The sequence below is a fragment of the Polypterus senegalus genome, chromosome 16 (genome assembly GCF_016835505.1).
Source record: "Polypterus senegalus isolate Bchr_013 chromosome 16, ASM1683550v1, whole genome shotgun sequence".
NCBI lineage: Eukaryota > Metazoa > Chordata > Cladistia > Polypteriformes > Polypteridae > Polypterus > Polypterus senegalus.
The window spans coordinates 97,354,882-97,373,259 of record NC_053169.1 but is presented as its reverse complement, the minus strand read 5'-3'; the positions used below and the strand labels follow the sequence as shown (position 1 = coordinate 97,373,259).

Below are 18,378 nucleotides of genomic sequence, written 5' to 3'. Positions count from 1 at the left end.
ACGTTAACATTATACAAAGCTATTGTTTTTTATACCTGCATTGTTATCACTCTTTAATTTAGTATTGCTCTTTATCAGTATGCTGCTGCTGGAGTATCTATCTATCCATTCCTGTGTATGTTTGAACTCAGTCTTGCTGCAAAAAAATTAGGCTGAGGTTTCTTGCCGACGGCATCAAGTGTTTCTCCAGGATTTCCTTGTATTTTGTTGCGTTCATTTCACCCTCAGAAGCCCCTCGAGGCCTGCAGCAGAAAAGCGTCCACACAGTCTGATGCTGCCACTAGCATGTTTCACAGTTGGGGACGGGATGTTGTGTATGGTGTGTGTTGTTCGGATATGGTGTTTAGTCTGATCACCAAAAAAATCTCAATTTTGGTCTCATCAGACCGCAGAACTAGGGAATCCATTCCCAGGCTCCCGGGAATGAAACTGCTGGAATTCCCGGCTGAATGGGAATGGCCAAGCTCGCATATATAGTGTGTGAAAGTGTAAAAATCGATCAAGAAATAACAGAGTTATAGTTGAAAATAATTAAGTGGCACGGTTCGTTCGTCGTCTGGTAACACGACTTGAACAGACTGACAGCAGTAGTTTGGCTGCAACATCCACAACACCGGAAGAAGTTGGCGCCATTGCTGCAGCTTGCACTTCATCAGACAACAGCTTTGAACAGCAACTTGAAATTGCAAAGCGTCAGCCTGTTGCATCCGCATTATCTGTGCCAAGAAACTTGCCATCACAGAATGATGACACGAAACTGGATGCATCTGTAAAAGCTGAAATGGCGGTGTTTCAGAGCAACGGCAACAACTATAGAACTTTAGAACAACTGTATCAGTATCTGATGACTGTGCCGCCTACTTCAGTGGAGACAGAGTGTGATTTCTCAGCGGCTGGCATACTCTGGATGAAGGTGCGCTCTCGCCTGGACGACCGCACGCTCGACACATTGTGTTTTCTACACTCTTATTATCTGTAACTAACTAGATACATGTACTTATATGACAGCATGAACTGCTTGTAGATAAGGTTAGTCTTTTATTGGTGTCAACATATTGCAGTAGTTTTATTAAAAATAAGTGTCGCACGTTGCAAAACCGTTCACATGTGAGATTCCCGTACACTGTGTCATTCGTGGAGCCCTGGATTGCCTAATTCCTGGAAATGGACAAACCCATCCGGGAATGGATTCCCTACACGGAACTTTCTTGCCGCTGACTTCAGATACATTCACAGACATGCTGAGCGTTTTTAATCTTTGCTACTCTTGCATTCGAGCCGCAACTGGTGAAGTACTCAGGCACAGGTGTTGTCTGCACTGTGTTGGCCGCGGTACCTTGTGATACCTTCAGAGTTCTCGGAGGTCCCTCACTTGTCTTCTTCTTGCACAAAAATGAGTCACAGGATAGATGCGAATGGTTTACAACATGGGTTATTGCATTGGGTGCTGCCAAAGGGCATGTTGTACAGGCAAGGTGTCGACTTTGCTGGTATGTCAAAGCCTAACGTCCAACAGGGTCATCCGACAGTGGCATGGCGTCCACTGCTAATCGTCATTAGATCTTCATTCCAAAGACTGGCGTCATGTGTCATGCATTCTGACAGCAGACAATTCCTACAAGTGTCTCAGCTTTTGTTGATTACTTACAAAACCTCTGCTTGCATGAAATCAGCGATGGAACAAACCGGGTTACCTTCAGCGCTTCATACTCCAGAGCGGCTGACCCAGTCTTCCAAGATGACAGTTGTCACCTGTACAGGGCTGGAAATGCGTGTGATTGAACATTCTGAAGCATTCTCCCATAGCGAAAGATTCTGGGGGACTGTTTGGAGAAATGAGTGAAATGCTGGTGGAACCATCTGACCAATCCGGACAAACAGTGGGATTTGCTGCTGGAAGGGAGGACGAAAATTAAATCTTCGAAGACGAAAATTGTTACATGTACGGTACAGGGCTGGGAATGTCTGCGACTGGACGGAAGAACATTCTGAAGCATCGTCATCACTATCGCTCAATCCGAGTTTCAGTTTGTTCTAAAACTGCCTTTACAGCTTTTCGTTTGCCATTGTGTCTATAGTCGGAGGCTCCGCCCCACTCATGAATATGGATGAGTTTCCTTTGGCTGGCAGCTCGCATAGGAATAGTCATGATTTTTTGCAGCACGGTGTTATTTCATCCACTAGATGGCAGCAGAACACTGTCCCGGGTGTTATTCAGGCTTGTAAATGTAAAGCGGATCATTACGTGTCTCCCCATGCGTGACTTGTGGCTAACAGTAATTGTGCAGAATCTCGAGCCCAAGTCACACAGGAAGGTTAAAGAGTCTTTCTCTAAAGAAGTCCACTGTAATTCCATGTTGTATAAAAATATAACCTAAATATTTCCAGCAGACCCCCGTGACCCTTTGTTAGGATATAGCGGTTGGAAAATGACTGACTGACTGACATTTCCCAAATACGTTTTATGGACACTAATAAATGTTGTATATTTATTAAAAATCAAAGCAGCGGAACATATTTGAGACGTTTCGGCTTCAGAGAAATGCACATTCCTGTGACACCTTTCTTTTTCAATTAAACGCTTCCTACTTCCATGACTCTTATAGGATCAGGCAACAAGTTAATGGTGGGGATTTAACTGGCATCCTTGTGGGATACATTCCAACACGTTAGCGATCGGAGCCTGGATTCAAACAGGGATATGAATGGAATGACCGCTTCATTCTGTTGTAGGCCGCAATCCCACATAAGTACACCGTACCCAAAGTGGATATGAAAATTGTGCCCCAGTACTGCCATCTGTTCCCAGTCTTTTCTTCTTGGATCTGGGAATCTCGCCAGCAGTTTATACAGTACAGGCCAAGTTTCTGTCTGTGTTGAGCTTTCATTTGTGCTGTACATGGCCATTCAGTGGTAAAGGCTTCAGTGGGACACTGAACAGACTGTACATATGAGACTGGTAAATGGCAGCGATGAAATGTCCGCGTCCTGATGCTCGGCACTATTTACAAACAGAGCAGTTGTCTGGTGCCTCGACAAAGTCACTTCTGTCTCTTTCGAAAATCTTCTTTGGTAAACTATTATCATTAGAGGTAACGAAAAAAAAAAAACAATTATCCTTAGGGCTGATTTTCAGACATTTCTAACTTAAAGTTTTAGAAAATTCTCCTACTAAGTTTTTACAATCCAACTTTTCTGCTAGCCCCTTTTCAATGGAGACCACCGTCAGTCTTTAAAATCTCCTTTCAGTCCCCTTGACTTTCTGCTCACTTTATAGTGTTTCAGATTTCCTTTGAAATGGTGTCATGCATACATGTTGGATGACCTTCTCACAGGCTCTGCGGAGGTATGCAAGAACCGACCAGGACGTTAGGGGACGCTATCAATAACACTGTCATCTCCTTCTTTCTGCACAGTGCAGAGGAGCTGCCCAGTGAAGGGCAAATGACCCCAAACCTTCTGGTTCAGACGCCGGAAGGAGGCATCATTAATGACATGAGCGACTCGTCGGATGGAGCTCCGCTACCACAGTGACCTTAGCTAATCAAGTCAGAAACCTCTTTTCTTTAAACAGGAAGAAATACACGCTGAAGAGGGGTATCGATTGTTTTGTTTTTTGTGCCTCCGGAAAATACTAATTTTCCTACTGCATTGAGCTGTCAATCCGGTGCCCGGCCTCAATGGCTAAATGTACCATTTTTGCCCATTAATGGGCACTGAGTACTATCTTCACAAAGTGAATGCATATTTTTACAAAAAGATTTCCGAATTTATTAAAAACCAATAAGCAAAATCACCCCCAAAATGAAAAGCCTTGTTAGGACTAATGAGGAATCAGAACGTCATAATGGTGGCATAACTGTGTATAAAAATAAAATGGCAGCCTGTCTATCTGTTCCCAATACAATCCTACAAGCTTTGACCCATCTGGACCAAATTTTGCATAGTTGCTCTTTAGTACCAAACGGACAAAATAGACATTTCAGGTCTGTAGCCCAGAAGAATGACATTGTCATGGTTTGTGCTTTTCCCCTGTTATTCGATTATTTGAGCGCAAGAAGGTGACACCAACAACACAAGGCACATACATTACATTGAAAATGGCTAAATAATGGAGGGTGAGAAAAATAAATTGATAGATGGATAGACTTTATTGCTGTCTTCTTCATACATGCTGTATTTTCCAAATGATAGATAGATAGATAGATAGATAGATAGATAGATAGATAGATAGATAGATAGATAGATAGATAGATAGAAATGGCACTATACAACAGATAGGAAGTCACAATATGATATAGATAATATAATAATAATAATAATAATAATAATAATAATAATAATAATACATTTTATTTATATAGCGCCTTTCTCAAGCTCAAAGGAACTATCCTCGTTAGTATAGATAGATAGATTAGATAGATAATAATACATTTTATTTATATAGCGCCTTTCCCAAGCTCAAAGGAACTATCCTCGTTAGTATAGATAGATAGATAGATAGATAGATAGATAGATAGATAGCGTAGTTGGCAGGATTAGATAGATAGATAGATAGATAGATAGATAGATAGATAGATAGATAGATAGATAGATAGATAGATAATAATAATAATAATAATAATAAATTTTATTTATATAGCACCTTTCCAATGCTCAAAGGAACTATCCTCATTAGTATAGATAGAAAGATAGATAGATAAAGACTTAAAGGCATGATTAAATGATAAAATGTATAGTTAGACATATATAAAAGGCACTTTATTAAAGTAGATTGACAGTTATGAAAAGCATTCAACAAATAAAATAACGAATAATGAATAAAAGAGAGATAGATGGAAAATACAAATAATAACTGAATATAAAACACACAATTTAAAACACAGGCAAGATATGAACGAAGCTATATATATATATAGATATGAAGTCACTATATATTTACATCGATCGGTCCTAAAGGCACAACAGAATGTATAGTGAGACATATATAAAAATGCACTTTATTAAGGTATATTATATTTATAATACAAAGTACATTATAAATATAATGCCTTGTGTGTTGAAAGTCATCCCAAAGCACCTCCATCGCCACAGCTCATGTAACTCTGACACAAACGGCGTATAAACTCCTCTGCTTTCAGGCACATGTGGCACACAGTTTAGTGAGGCTGCTCCAGGGACCACACGAGTGATGTGTTACTCAATGGCTAGAAATGTACGGAAAAGTTTCATTGTACTTTGTAAACATTACAGTAAAGTTGAACTTGAACTTTATATGTATGTTTGTATATATATATATATATATGCACCCACATACAGTACGGATACAGTGTACCCATGTTGTATTTATATTTATTTATATTTCAATATTCAGTATATTTATTTATACAGTATACACAGACATATTTTAACACAGGTGCCAAATGTGTTTTTGTCTTCTCTACTCCATTATCCGTTCTATTTCTGAGTTTTCGAGGTACTTACGGGGCTTATTGATGCCGCAATGTCGTCACAGCTCCCTCTCCTCATGGCTCTTTGTCGCCGCTGACGCTGTTTCTTCGTTCAGGAGTCTCAGAGTCGAGCTGGAGTCGGCGTGCTAAAGAGCACAGACGGTTTAGTCAGGCCGCCTAACTGACCACTTCATCTCTCGCTAATGAGAAGACAGCGACCAAAACACAAAAGAAGGAGGAGGTCCCGCCATGCAGGAATTCTGCTGAATTGTAATGAGGGCCCAGGAATATAAAGTAACTGTGCATCAATCTCCCAACTGCCAGCCAGCAGCGAGCCTTGGAACGCGTCCCTGTTTTCACAATGAGCTCCGCACGGCGCGTACTTTAATAAGTAGGGCTGGTTTGTTTTTTTGTACTTTAAAGAATATGTCATCCATAACTGGGCATGGCAGAAGTCTTCTAGTACCTTACATCTCTTAATTACCAATTGAAATTAGGGAAGATTTCAAGTTCTAAACATATTTCTTTGTTCTAAACTGAAAAAGCAAACTTTTTTTTTTTTGTTAATGCTCGTATCATTGTCTTTGAAGCTAAATCGTATTTATTTCACAGTACATTGTTCATTTATGTGGACCGTAGTGCGACATTCAAGTATACTAGAAGGACAGTTAGACTGTTTCCTGGATAAAGGAGTTCAAACAGTGCTGTGCTCGGCTGGATTATTTGTATTTAAAAGAATAAAGCAGAAAATTTAATGTGCTGCCTTGGGGGTGCAGTACTGGTGCCAAACATCCTGAGAGTCCAGGGTTCAAATGGCAGCCGTTTGTCAGTATGGAGCTTTCACTGGGTACATGCAGATTATGTGATGACAGCTCCCGATTCTTGAGGTGGGCAGGGTGGTGTGGTGGTTAGGACATCGGACTGCAGGTTCAGGAGCCTGTGTAAGTAGTTGTATGGAGTCCTGACCGTGATCAGTCTGAGTTACCATTATAATAAAACTGCTCTAAAAAATGAAAGGAGCACACTGAAAACACATCAGCTCTCAATGGGTAAAAAACTTTTGCTGGCTATCTCTGCTTCAATGGACTGATATGGTGATGTGTAAGGAACGAAAGGATGACCATCACTGACCCACCACCAACCCGGTCAAGCTGAACGATGTTACAGGCAGCATAACGTTCTCCACGGCTTCTACAGACCGTATCACGTCTGTCACATGTCCTCTCATCTGTGAAAATCACAGGGTGCCAGTGTTGGACCTGCCAATTCTGGTATTTGATGGCAAATGCCAATTGAGCTCCACGGTGCCCACTAGAGGACGTCGGTTTCGATTGTCTGGTCAGAGACATTCACACCAGTGGCCTGGCTGCCTGCTGGAGGTCATTTTTGTAGGCTCTGCCAGTGCTCATCCTGTTTCTCGTTGCTCAAAGGAGCAGATATTGGTGGGTCCTGCTGATGGGTTAAGGACCTTCTACGAGAGGTCCTGTCCAACTCTCCTGGGTTAACTGCCTGTCTGTCTCCTGGAATCTCCTCCATGCCCTTGAGACTGTGCTAGGAGACACGGCAGACCTTCTGGCAATGGCATGTTATATTGATGTGCCTGCCGTCCTAGAGAAGTTGGACTGCCTGTGCCACCTCTGTAGGGTCCAGGTATCACCCGCCTCATGCTACCAGTAGTGATGCCTGACAACTGACAAAACAGATGAGGAGGGAAAAATGTCAGTGGGCTCCCTCCTCCTGTTAAACCATTCACTCCTGTTCTTGGGGGTCGTCTCAGTGTTGCCCCTCTAGTGCACCAAAGCAGCTGTAACTGATGGACAGGCCCCTCTGCTACTTAACTGAGCAGATCAATAGTCCACAAGTGTCATTGACTTGATGCTATACTCTCAATAAAATTTCATTTTTTAGAGCAATATTCATTAATGTATGTGTGACTACGCCATGTGAAGGAGTCGTGCCCTGTTCACTGCTGGCGATGTAAGTTTTATTACCAGTGTAACCAGTAGGAGGCGCTGCAGCACCTCAAACAACACCACTCAAACACAAGTCCCAGGTTCAAATAAGTCATTTATTAACAATAATGCCATCGCCATGGCTCTTAATACACACTGCTGCTCTTTAATGTCTTCCTTTCATCTCCTCCTCCTCCTCCATACCTACAGGCGAGTTTTGCCCTCCTTCCACCCAACTCCGACTCCCTGGATGAGGTCAAGTGGCTTCTTTGATCTGGGATCCCCGGAAGTACTGCCGGTGTGAAGGCATAGCCCGATGGAAGTACTGCCGGGTCAAACGCGGGTCCTATAAGGCTGAGATGAAGAATCCCTGCAGCACCACCTGGTGGTCCCAATAGGACCTGACAAAACTGTTCTGCAGAAACTACAACATCCAGAGTGCCTTGTGGGTATCATCACCCAAGGAAGCTGTCTCCTGTTGTCTCCTGCTAGGCGGTCTCCACTTGACCTTCCATTCTACTGGCCGGGTGTTTTTCCTGACTTCAACCCAGGGCCGTCTTAATGCATGGGCACTCTGGGCAGTTGCCCGGGAGTCCCCCATGCTAATCTGTGCAGAGTCATATGAAAAAGTTTGTGAACTCCTCTCAGCCTGCATAATAATGGACTCTCCTATCAACAATAAAGATATCAGTGGTATGTCTCTCATTTCCTAGGAGTACTGCGGTGTTTTCTGAACAAAGATTTTTAGTGACGCAGTATTTAGTTGTATGAAATAAAATCAAATGTGAAAACTGGCTGTGCACAAATGTGGGTCCCCTTGTCATTGTGCTGATTTGAATGGCTGTCACTGCTCAATGCTGATTACTTGGTTGGATGAGCTCGTCAAGCCTTGAACTTCATAGACAGGAGTGTCCAATCATGAGTGGTCAAAGGTATTTAAGGTGGTCAATTACAAGTTGTGCTTCCTTCCCTTTGACTCTCCTCTGAAGAGTGACAGACAGCATGGGACCCTCAAAGCAACTCTCAAAGATCTGAAAACAAAGATTGTGCAGTCTCCTGGTTTAGGGGAAGGCTACAAAAAGAGATCTCAGAGGTTTAAACTGTCAAGTTTCAACTGTAAGGAATGGATCAGGAAATGGAAGGCCACAGGCACAGTTGCTGTTAAACCAACTCAGCAGGTCTGGCAGGCCAAGAAAAATACAGGAGCGCCATATGCAGAGGCAGGATTGTGAAAATGGTACAGACAACCACAGATCACCTCCAAAGACCTGCAAGAACATCTGCTGCAGATGGTGTATCTGTACATCGTTCTACAATTCAGCGCAATTTGCACAAAGAACATCTGTATGGCAGGCAGGGTGATGAGAAGAAGCCCTTTCTGCACTCACGCCACAAACAGAGTCGCTTGTTGTATCAAATGCTCATTTAGACAAGTCAGATTCATTTTGGAACAAAGTGCTTTGGACTGATGAGACAAATGGAGTTATTTGGTCAGAACAAAAGCGCTTTGCATGAAGAAGAACACCTCATTCCAAGAAAAACACCTGCTACCTCCTGTCAGATTTGGTGGAGGTCCCATCATGCTGTGGGGCTGAGTGGCCAGTTCAGGGACTGGGGCCCTTGTTAAAGTCGAGAGTCTGGAGAATTCAACCGAATATCAACAAATTCTTCAGGATAATGTTCAAGCATCAGTCACAAAGTTGAAGTTACGCAGGGGTTGGATATTCCAACAAGACAATGACCCAAAACACAGTTGGAAATCTACAAAGGCATTCATGCAGAGGGAGAAGTACAATGTTCTGGAATGGCCGTCACAGTCCCCTGACTTGAATATCATTGAAAATCTATGGGATGATTTGAAGCAGGCTGTCCATCAAATTGAACTGAACTGGAGAGATTTTGTATGAAGAATGGTCAGAAATACCTCCATCCAGAATCCAGACACTCATCACAGGCTATAGGAGGACAGCGTCTGGAGGGTCAAAGGAGGCTCAACTAAGTATCGATGTCATATCTCTGTTGGGTGCCCACATTTATGCACCTGTCTAATTTTGTTATGATGTATATTGCATATTTTCTGTTAATCCAATAAACTTAATGTCACTGCTGAAATCCTACTGTTTCCATAAGGCATGTCAGATATTAAAAGGAAGTTGCTACTTTGAAAGCTCAGCCAATGAGAAACAAACATCCACAGAATTAAGAGGGGTTCCTGAACTTTTTCATATGACTGTATGTTGTGACTTGCTGAGTGGTTGTGTCGGTAGGGGGTCCCACTGCACTGCTTCACCCAGGGGCCTATAATGCTGTTTAGGCGGCCCTGCTTCAATTCAACTGGGGGTGCCATGTTGGCATCTTCTGCCTGTCCTCTGGGTGAGACAGGACGATCTTCACCCTGCTTCTTGTGACATCATAAGGCTGGCCTGCTGTCCAGTTAAAGGCACTATGATCCATCCCAGGGCCGGGACACCCACCCATGTGCACCGTCCATCACAGCAGCTTCCCAAAACTCTTTAAGCAAAATCAAAACAGTTCAGTGTGTTCTCCTGGCGTCCTGAGTGAATGTGAAACATTACTTTTGGTAAAACAGTCTTTAAATATGACAGCACGTCTCTGGTACTTTCCAGTCTCAGATAAAGACACACGTGGGTGACAGTGTAAGGAGAAATGGGTGTCCTTTGAACCTTTTCGTAGAAATGCTCTCCAGCACTGAAACTCCCATCCTAGAAAATAACATCTACTTTTTCACGGCTGCAAATATTTTTTTGTCGCATTATGAAAATATGACATCTGATTTTCATTTTAAATTGTACATGTAATTCATCCCAAGCCTTGGCTTACTGTCAGGTGAAAGGGAGATTCTCAGACGTGATGCTGCAATTATTAGCAATGCCACCGCCAAGCAACTGCTTGAATTTCATGTGAGGCATAGGAACGTTCTCTGCTGGTCTTTGTGCCTCACCAACCACCTCACTGAGATCTCAGGGTTTTGTCACACCTCACAATGATGTGTCTGTTAGTTCATTTCTCTAAATTGAAGATGACAAAGAAGACAAAGAAGAAAACGGAGAACATGAACACAAAGCTGAAAAACGTGAAGACTAAGAAGAAAATGAAGAAGACAAAGAAGATGAAGAATACAAAGACAAAGAAAAAATGGAGAAGATGAAAACAAAAATGAATGTAAAGATGAAGAAGAAAAAGCAGAAGATGAAGATGAAGAAGATGATGAAGATGACAAAGAAGATAAAGATGAAGAAAAGGAAGACAAAGAGAAAGAAGGAAATGGAGAAGAAGATGAAAGCAAAGATGAAGAATGTGAAAACGAAGAAGAAGATAAAGTATGCGAAGGGGACGATGAAGATTATGAAGATGATGAAGACGGAGATGAAGATGAAGAAGACAAAGAAGAAAATGGAGAAGAAAATGAAAGCAAAGATGAAGAATGTGAAGACTAAGAAGAAGATGAAGGGGACGAAGAAGATGATGATGACAAAGAAGACAAACAAGAAAATGGAGAACATGAAAACAAAGTTGAAAAATGTGAAGAAGAAAACGAAGAAGGCAAAGCAGAAGATGAAGATGAAGAAGATGACGAAGACGACAAAGAAGATGAAATTGAAGAAATGGAAGACAAAGTCAAAGAAGAAAACGGAGAAGATGAAAGCAAAGATGAAGAATGTGAAAACAAAGAAGAAGATGAAGTAGGCAAAGGAAAAGACAAAGAAGACGAAGAGGAAGAAGGTGATGAAGACGGAGATGAAGATGAAGAAGACAAAGAAGAAACTGGAGAAGATGAAACCAAAACTGAAGAATGTAAAGATTAAGAAGAAAACGAAGAAGACAAACACGAAGATGAAGAAGACAGAGAACAAAATGGAGAAGAAGATGAAAGAAAAGATGAAGAAGATGAAAAAATTACTTAATGTGATGTCGCAAGGTTCCCACTAGCAAAAAGGTTGAGTGTGATTGCTGTGTGCCCTCTGAGGCTGATGTTAGTTATTGTGGGAGCGTAAAGGACCAGGAGATAAACAGCAAAGCAGACAGGCGGTTACATTTTTAGAATATTCTTTTGAAATGACAGTTTTAATTAGTGAGGAGATGAGCCAACGTGGTGCATTCAGAAAATAAGACAGAAACATATGCACCTCACTGTTAAGATAACTTAGAAAGTTTTTGTTTAGCTTTATTAGTGCCAATCCCACTTTAATCCTAAAAACTCCCTTTGTAGTTCTGATTGCCTTTCGGAAAGTCCAACACGTTTTTTTATAATCCTTTCTCCCAAATAGCTGTCATTGCCAGTTGTGCAAATTCATAAAAAAAAAAAAAACTGCAGACGCATCAGAATGACTTCAGGAAGAGAAAGATCAGGAAGCCCTTAAACATCCAAGAAACCTTCCATTGTTAAGCAGTCGGTAGAAAGTTTGATCAGAATGTGAGTAAAAATATGCAAGGATGACGGTGCAAGTGGGACCTGAAATGACTTTGAGATGATGATTCAGGCTGAGACTGTGGGCCTGCCCGGCCCGTCTGCTGTGACTGTTTATAACGCTGCTGGTAAATGCAGACTCATCTGCCTTAATGCTCTTTCTCGGTTTAGCATTAAAGAAGGCTTAAGTGAGGAGGAGGAGGAGGAGGAGGAGGCTCAGGTTCCTGAAAATCTGCTTGTGAGTGCTGCTTCAGTACTGAAGATCTGCTGGAGAGATAATTGACTTGTAAAATGAAGAGAAATCAGGGGGAAGGGTTGTTTGTTATAATATTTCTTAAGCTTCAGCAATCAAGTAATGCAGATGCTGTGGAGAGAGTGTCCAGCTTTAAGTTTCTAGGAGTCACCATCTCAGAGGACCTGTCCTGGGCTAGAATAGGCAAAGCACAACAGCGCCTCGGTTTTCTCAGGAAGCTAAGAAGATCTATCTATCTATCTATCTATCTATCTATCTATCTATCTATCTATCTATCTATCTATCTATCTATCTATCTATCTATCTATCTATCTATTATATAGTGCCTTTCTATCTATCTATCTATCTATCTATCTATCTATCTATCTATCTATCTATCATATAGTGCCTTTCACATCAATCTAGCAGTCGATCTATTACTTCATATATGGTATGTTACAGCAGTGTTGGTTGCCCCTGCCTCGCAATTCAAACTCCTCTGGCTTCATTCCCATGGCACTGCCACTGTCTGTTTGGTCTTCCTCTACCTATAAGGGTGGTCTCTGGCTCCTCCCACAAAACAAAGACATGGCAGGTAGCTGAGCACTGGGTGACCTGAATATGCCCTCTGTTGGTTGCATTCTTGCCCTCAGTCCGACTTCACATCCTCACAGCCTTATAATGTACTATGCTAGTTCTGAAAGTGAGCAAATTTAAACGTGCATGCCAGATGCTTTGGCAAAGAAACATCAATTATTATGATGGCTTGAAAAGGGGTAAAATATCTGACCGATGACATCACTGCATCGATTAACCTCCGCCCATCCAAAGGTGGTCTCTCATGACATTTGACCCAAAGCAGATCTGTTAAATTTTTCTTCATTGTCTGTATTTGTGTCTGTGTCAGTCCCTTACAAAAGAGAAGGCATGCAGCTTTAACAATCTGTTACAAAGTTGGAAAGGAATTTTTCCAGAGGCGATGTCAGCCATTAATTATTGCACATTCCAGTGTACCTGAATTATGAAAACCTTCAACACACGCATTTCAAAATATAAATAAGAGTTCAGGAGCAGCCTGGGAGGTTAGCAGCAAATGTTGATTTACAAGAACCACTTTAAAGTTCAAAAGCAAAAATAGTGTTATGATCTAAGAGTAGAGCAAAAAGATTAGACCACAGAAGTCTTATCAAAACACCCAACTCATAAACTGAATATGTCATTTGTCTTTAGGGAGCGTAACATCTTAACTATTATGCAGAAGAAATAACAAAAACAGAAATAAGGGGAACTTCAAAATAACAGCAATGTAAATATAAACAACTGGAATTGAACAAAGATAGATAGATAGATAGATAGATAGATAGATAGATAGATAGATAGATAGATAGATAGATAGATAGATAGATAGATAGATAGATAGATAGATAGATAGATAGATATTTTTTAATTTTTAACAGACCTTTATTAACAATTATAACACAATTGCAGTCAAATTAACAGCCAAAACTCAACAACATTTAATAACATAGTTTTTCTACTTATACTTTAGTACCAGACATTCATTTTCCAGGGAACATAAAACATCATTTACAGCCCAGATATCTTCAAATATATCTAATTGATTAATTAGTTTAAAATATGCAAATTCAATCTTCAATCTCCTTTGAATGAGGACCTTAAACATTCACAGAGCGTCAGTGGTTTTCAGATCTTTATCTCTATTTCTTCTTGTTTTAAAGTTGCCATCTTGGCCTGGCCTAACAAAAAATTGCAAAGTGAACATTCTCTTTAACAAATTCTTGACACAGATATTCCAAAAATATAAATGAATTTGTTAAATACAATTCCCAAATCCATCAACAATAAAGCAAGGAAATGCAGCAGTGGTTGTAATCAGGTACAATACAGAAATAAATGATCAATTGTTTCTTTCTGAAGGCGAAATGGACACTGATCTGTTGCGCTGGCGTCAACGGTTTTTAAGAATGAATTGGTGGCTACTGCTACATGTAGAATCCTCCACTGCAGGTCCCAAATAGATAGATAGATAGATAGATAGATAGATAGATAGATAGATAGATAGATAGATAGATAGATAGATAGATAGATAGATAGATAGATAGATTGATTGTGTGATTTTGGGCTATAGAAAAATACATTTTATTGTATTGTATTGTATGAGAGATTCTGTGTGTTACTTGAGGGAACAACAATAGGCCAACATACAGTATAATAAATATAATATAATAAATGTCTTCTAGTATTGGATTAGGATAGTAAACTCAGAAATATGTCTAAATCCATATTGAAGTCGGTCATCTCCTGATGAAGTGGAAGGTACAAGCATTCTGAGCTCAGAGATGCTATCAGAGCACCCCCTTCAAGCCTCAGGCTGGTTGTGCCCATTGCTGTTGGCACCGACTCCAGGGCTCTCATGACTCTGATCGAGAAAAAAATGAATGTAGTAAATGGAAGAATGAAAGAGATGATGAAGATGTGCACATGCAATAGACAAAGAACTGATAATATCAGAATAGCCCAGGCCACCTTTCCAAGTCCTTCCATTGCTTTGAAGTTCATGTTGGGGGGTGTATTTGTAAATTTGGAATGAACATTAAAATGTGATCATCAGCGAGTATAACCACCTGACCCAGAAAGACGTAAACGAGCTCTTGCTGGCAGTGAACCCCACGACGGCGGCTACCTTTCTCACTTAACACGCATGGCATCACATTTGGAGTAGGTCATATTTTCATGTCCCACTTAGCCTGAAAGTAAATGGAGCAGAAATCAACCAACTGCAGTCTGGTTCACTTTATGCCTGACTTACCTGCATGTGACTTTGACCTCATCCTCTTGCACGTGAGGTGCGACACTGAAGCCTTCATTATCACACACAGGTTTGGTCTGAATAACCAACCGTTGTAACTGTTAGATCTGCTTTCTACACACCCACCTCCCTCCTGTCTGCTGTGAATATGGCGTGTCTGATCGCGCTACTTAAGTAACGAAGGAGTCGCCTTGCTAAGTAATAATCGAGAACGGCTATCTTACAATCGTTGGAGTCGTAAAAATAAAGACATTGACAGATTTGTAAGGAATTGGGAATCAGGCATGATGGCAGTGTAGGCCCTGGGTAGGCCGATGCCTACCCACTTTCCTTATTGGCTGACCTCATTTTATAGCATGGAATTCATTTTTTTTTTTTCATAGTGCATACGTTCATTTTAATAGACATCTCCCTTAAATTAGATTAGATAGAACTTTATTGGATATTATATCAGTTCATTCAAAACCTACACGGAAAAATCGGCAGTTTTACTTTACCACTAATAACAGTTAATTGAACTCTTAAGAAGAGTATAAATGAATGGTGGTCTTACGGTGTACGTTTGGTTTGGTTTAACCGATCACAAACACTTAAAACATCCACCGTTACATGGCGGTTTTAACAGCTAGGAAGGGAAATTATGTCAGCGGAACCGGGAATGACGTCTTCATGACCGGAAGTGACACCATCGTCAATGCCAAAAGTGATATCTTCATGACTGGAAGTGATGTCATCGTCAGCATCAGAAGTGACATCTTCATGACCAGAAGTGACGTCATCATCGACACCGGAACCAAGTTGGATTTCCCAAGAATGGTCTGCCAGAGACTGAGAGAGACAGTTAGCACACTCTGCCATCCCCTGGTCTGGCGTAGAATGACTATTATTTAGGACCTTTAGCTGTTTCCCATGCACACGTGTGTGACAATGGATTATTAAACTGTGGGTTGTAGCCCATTTTGGGTCACGGGTTGCCGCCTTTTGGGACGCATAAGGTTGAGGTATGCGTTAGTATTCGTGAATAAGGTCGAGTACAGTTTGAGAAGCATCTCGCGATGGGTTGCCAGCAATCGGTATTGTTCCAGTTTGATGGTCTGTAGCGATTCTCCAAGGGGGGCCTTCACCCCCATACGTGATGACTGGCAATTTTCGAAGAGGGAAAAACAAGTTTAAGGAACCCTGGCTTACTGAAGTTCTGTTATGTAGGCAGGTAAACGTGAACAAGGATAAGTGAACCTTTGGGATTTTATTAGCAAAAAGCAAATGAAGAGAACTGCAAAACTGCTCCAGAGTTTGGCTGAAAATTTCGCTAATGCCCCAATGACAATTGGCAATGCCACTACTAGCTCTTGTCACACACGTGCACTTGGGAGGCAGTTTATGGGCTCAAATGGATACAGTTACCTGCTGAACCAGAGGTTGGCGCTGCCCTGTAACTCTTTTTCCTCTCTCCCATGCCAGAACAACTGAAGAATCCTCATGGTAACATCACTTCCGGTTCCAACCCTCAACACCCCACCTCTCCATGATGTCACTTCCGGTTCCTACCCTCAATATCCCACCTCTTCATGACGTCACTCCCGGTTCCAGAATGCCTTTTACCCATGACATCACTTCCTACAAAATCTACTGTATACGCCACCTTCATTTCCTTTTTTGTAAGTTCCAATTTGAACTCGGTCAGCGAAGACGTCACTACCTTTGTTCGTGCTACATTATTTGGGGTCAAAAACCTTTGATGGTGTTTGTGTCCTTATTTTACGCTCTTTCTAAATTTATGTAATGTATGCTGGAAGATCTACCACCACTCCGTTACCAACTGACAGGTTACAGATTTGTCCAATTTTGATGAGTCGTCAGCTCCATCCGTACTAAAGTTTCCAGTGTCTCTTCGGCCAAAGTCACATTAGTCATATAGTATGTCAGATTTGCCAATTTAAATGACTGAAAATCATTGGCCATGCCACATTTTAACAACAGCATGCCAACCTTCTAGTAGAGTCGCACTCATCCTTGTGCTGTACGAACCATTAACAGCTGTGGCGAGTTCGGTCACAATCTCTACCCTTGTTTCGTTTTTTGCCATTCTATCGTGAAACGTAAAGTGCACAACATCAGACAGATGACCTTCTGTTGTGTTTGTGAGGTCCAAAACACCTGTGTTCCTTATTCCTCCTTGCTTACTACATGCATTGTACTTCCAGATGAGCATTCATTGGTTATCAGCTCTCATGCATACAGAGCCTCCTCACCTTCAAAATCAAAAACCTGTTTGATTTTGTTTGGAGCGAGTCGCAGATTATTTGGGGTGAGTCGGTGGGCTTGTTCTGCCATCTAGTGATGTGTTTGTTCATGAACGTGCCACCTCTAAGGGCCAATTCTTTGTAGCGAACGATAAGAGCCGACTCCAGTCGGGAATCTTCAGCTGCTTCTGCTCAGCTCTGCTGAGAATCCCTGTAGGCAAGGGAGGGACTTTATTTTGACGGGCACACCACCCGGCCAATCACATGCAAAGACAGACTAGGATCGCACCGTCATGTGAAAGAAGGGGTGGGCAGATGCTCCAAAGACAGCGAGTGCGAGAGTGACAGACAGACAGGGGTCAGATTGAAATGCCAGCGCGTCAGCCCATCCAAGCTGAGTCATCTGGTATTTCTGAATGCCAACCTTCACTAAAGACTTTTATCTAAAGTGTCATAATGTTAAGACTTTGGCCTTTATTTATTTATTTGATTGCTGTTGTTCTGGGTTCATCTATCCATCCATTATCCAACCCGCTATATCCTAACAAAGGGTCACAGGAGCCAATCCCAGGTCACAAGGCAGGAACAAACCCCAGGCAGGGCGCTAGCCCCCCACTGGGCACACACACACCCACACACCAAGTGACAATTTAGGATTGCCAATGCACCTAACCTGCATGTCTTTGGACTGTGGGACGAAACTGGAGTACCCGGAGGAAACCCACGCAGACACGGGGAGAACATGCAGACTCCAGCAGGGAGGACCCAGGAAGCGAACCCAAGTCTCCTAACTGTGAGGCAGCAGCGCTACTCACTGCGCCACCCTGTTCTGTGTTCAGTTATTCATTTAAAGGTTTGTTTATAATGTTAAACAACAGTAACAGTATATTTTTTTTGTAAGCAAAAAAATGCATAAAAATAAGGCTTTTATGAAAACACTGAATAAAAAAATTGCTTACCAACACACAAACCATTGTGATAAAAGACACAAGACTGTTCAAGGTTTGGGGGTTTCAGCCCCGTATACTGCAACAAAATATTGTCAATTGTTTTACAAAAACTCAAAAGACATTGAAGGGAGGGAAGACGGACATTTTATGGAGGTGGACTGGATATTGCTGTGAAGAATGCTGGGATAGATGTGGTGGATTCTGGGAGCATGACGTCATCACGGGTCGGCAGAGGGAATAAATAGACCCGGAAGTGTGTGCTTCCTATAGCCGCCCGGGCGTTAATTACGGC

At 41.7% G+C, this 18,378-nt stretch overlaps 1 protein-coding gene across 1 annotated transcript in view; it reads right to left on the bottom strand.

The window, feature by feature from the left end:
* LOC120516418 (rho GTPase-activating protein 20-like) overlaps positions 1-5,679 on the bottom strand; it is a 56,369-nt gene extending 50,690 nt beyond the window's left edge. Inside the window, exon 1 of the mRNA XM_039738065.1 lies at positions 5,485-5,679. Coding sequence (XP_039593999.1) covers positions 5,485-5,529 — 45 coding nt within the window. The 5' untranslated portion in view covers positions 5,530-5,679. The remainder of the gene's footprint in view (positions 1-5,484) is intronic.
* Positions 5,680-18,378: the final 12,699 nt, after the last annotated feature.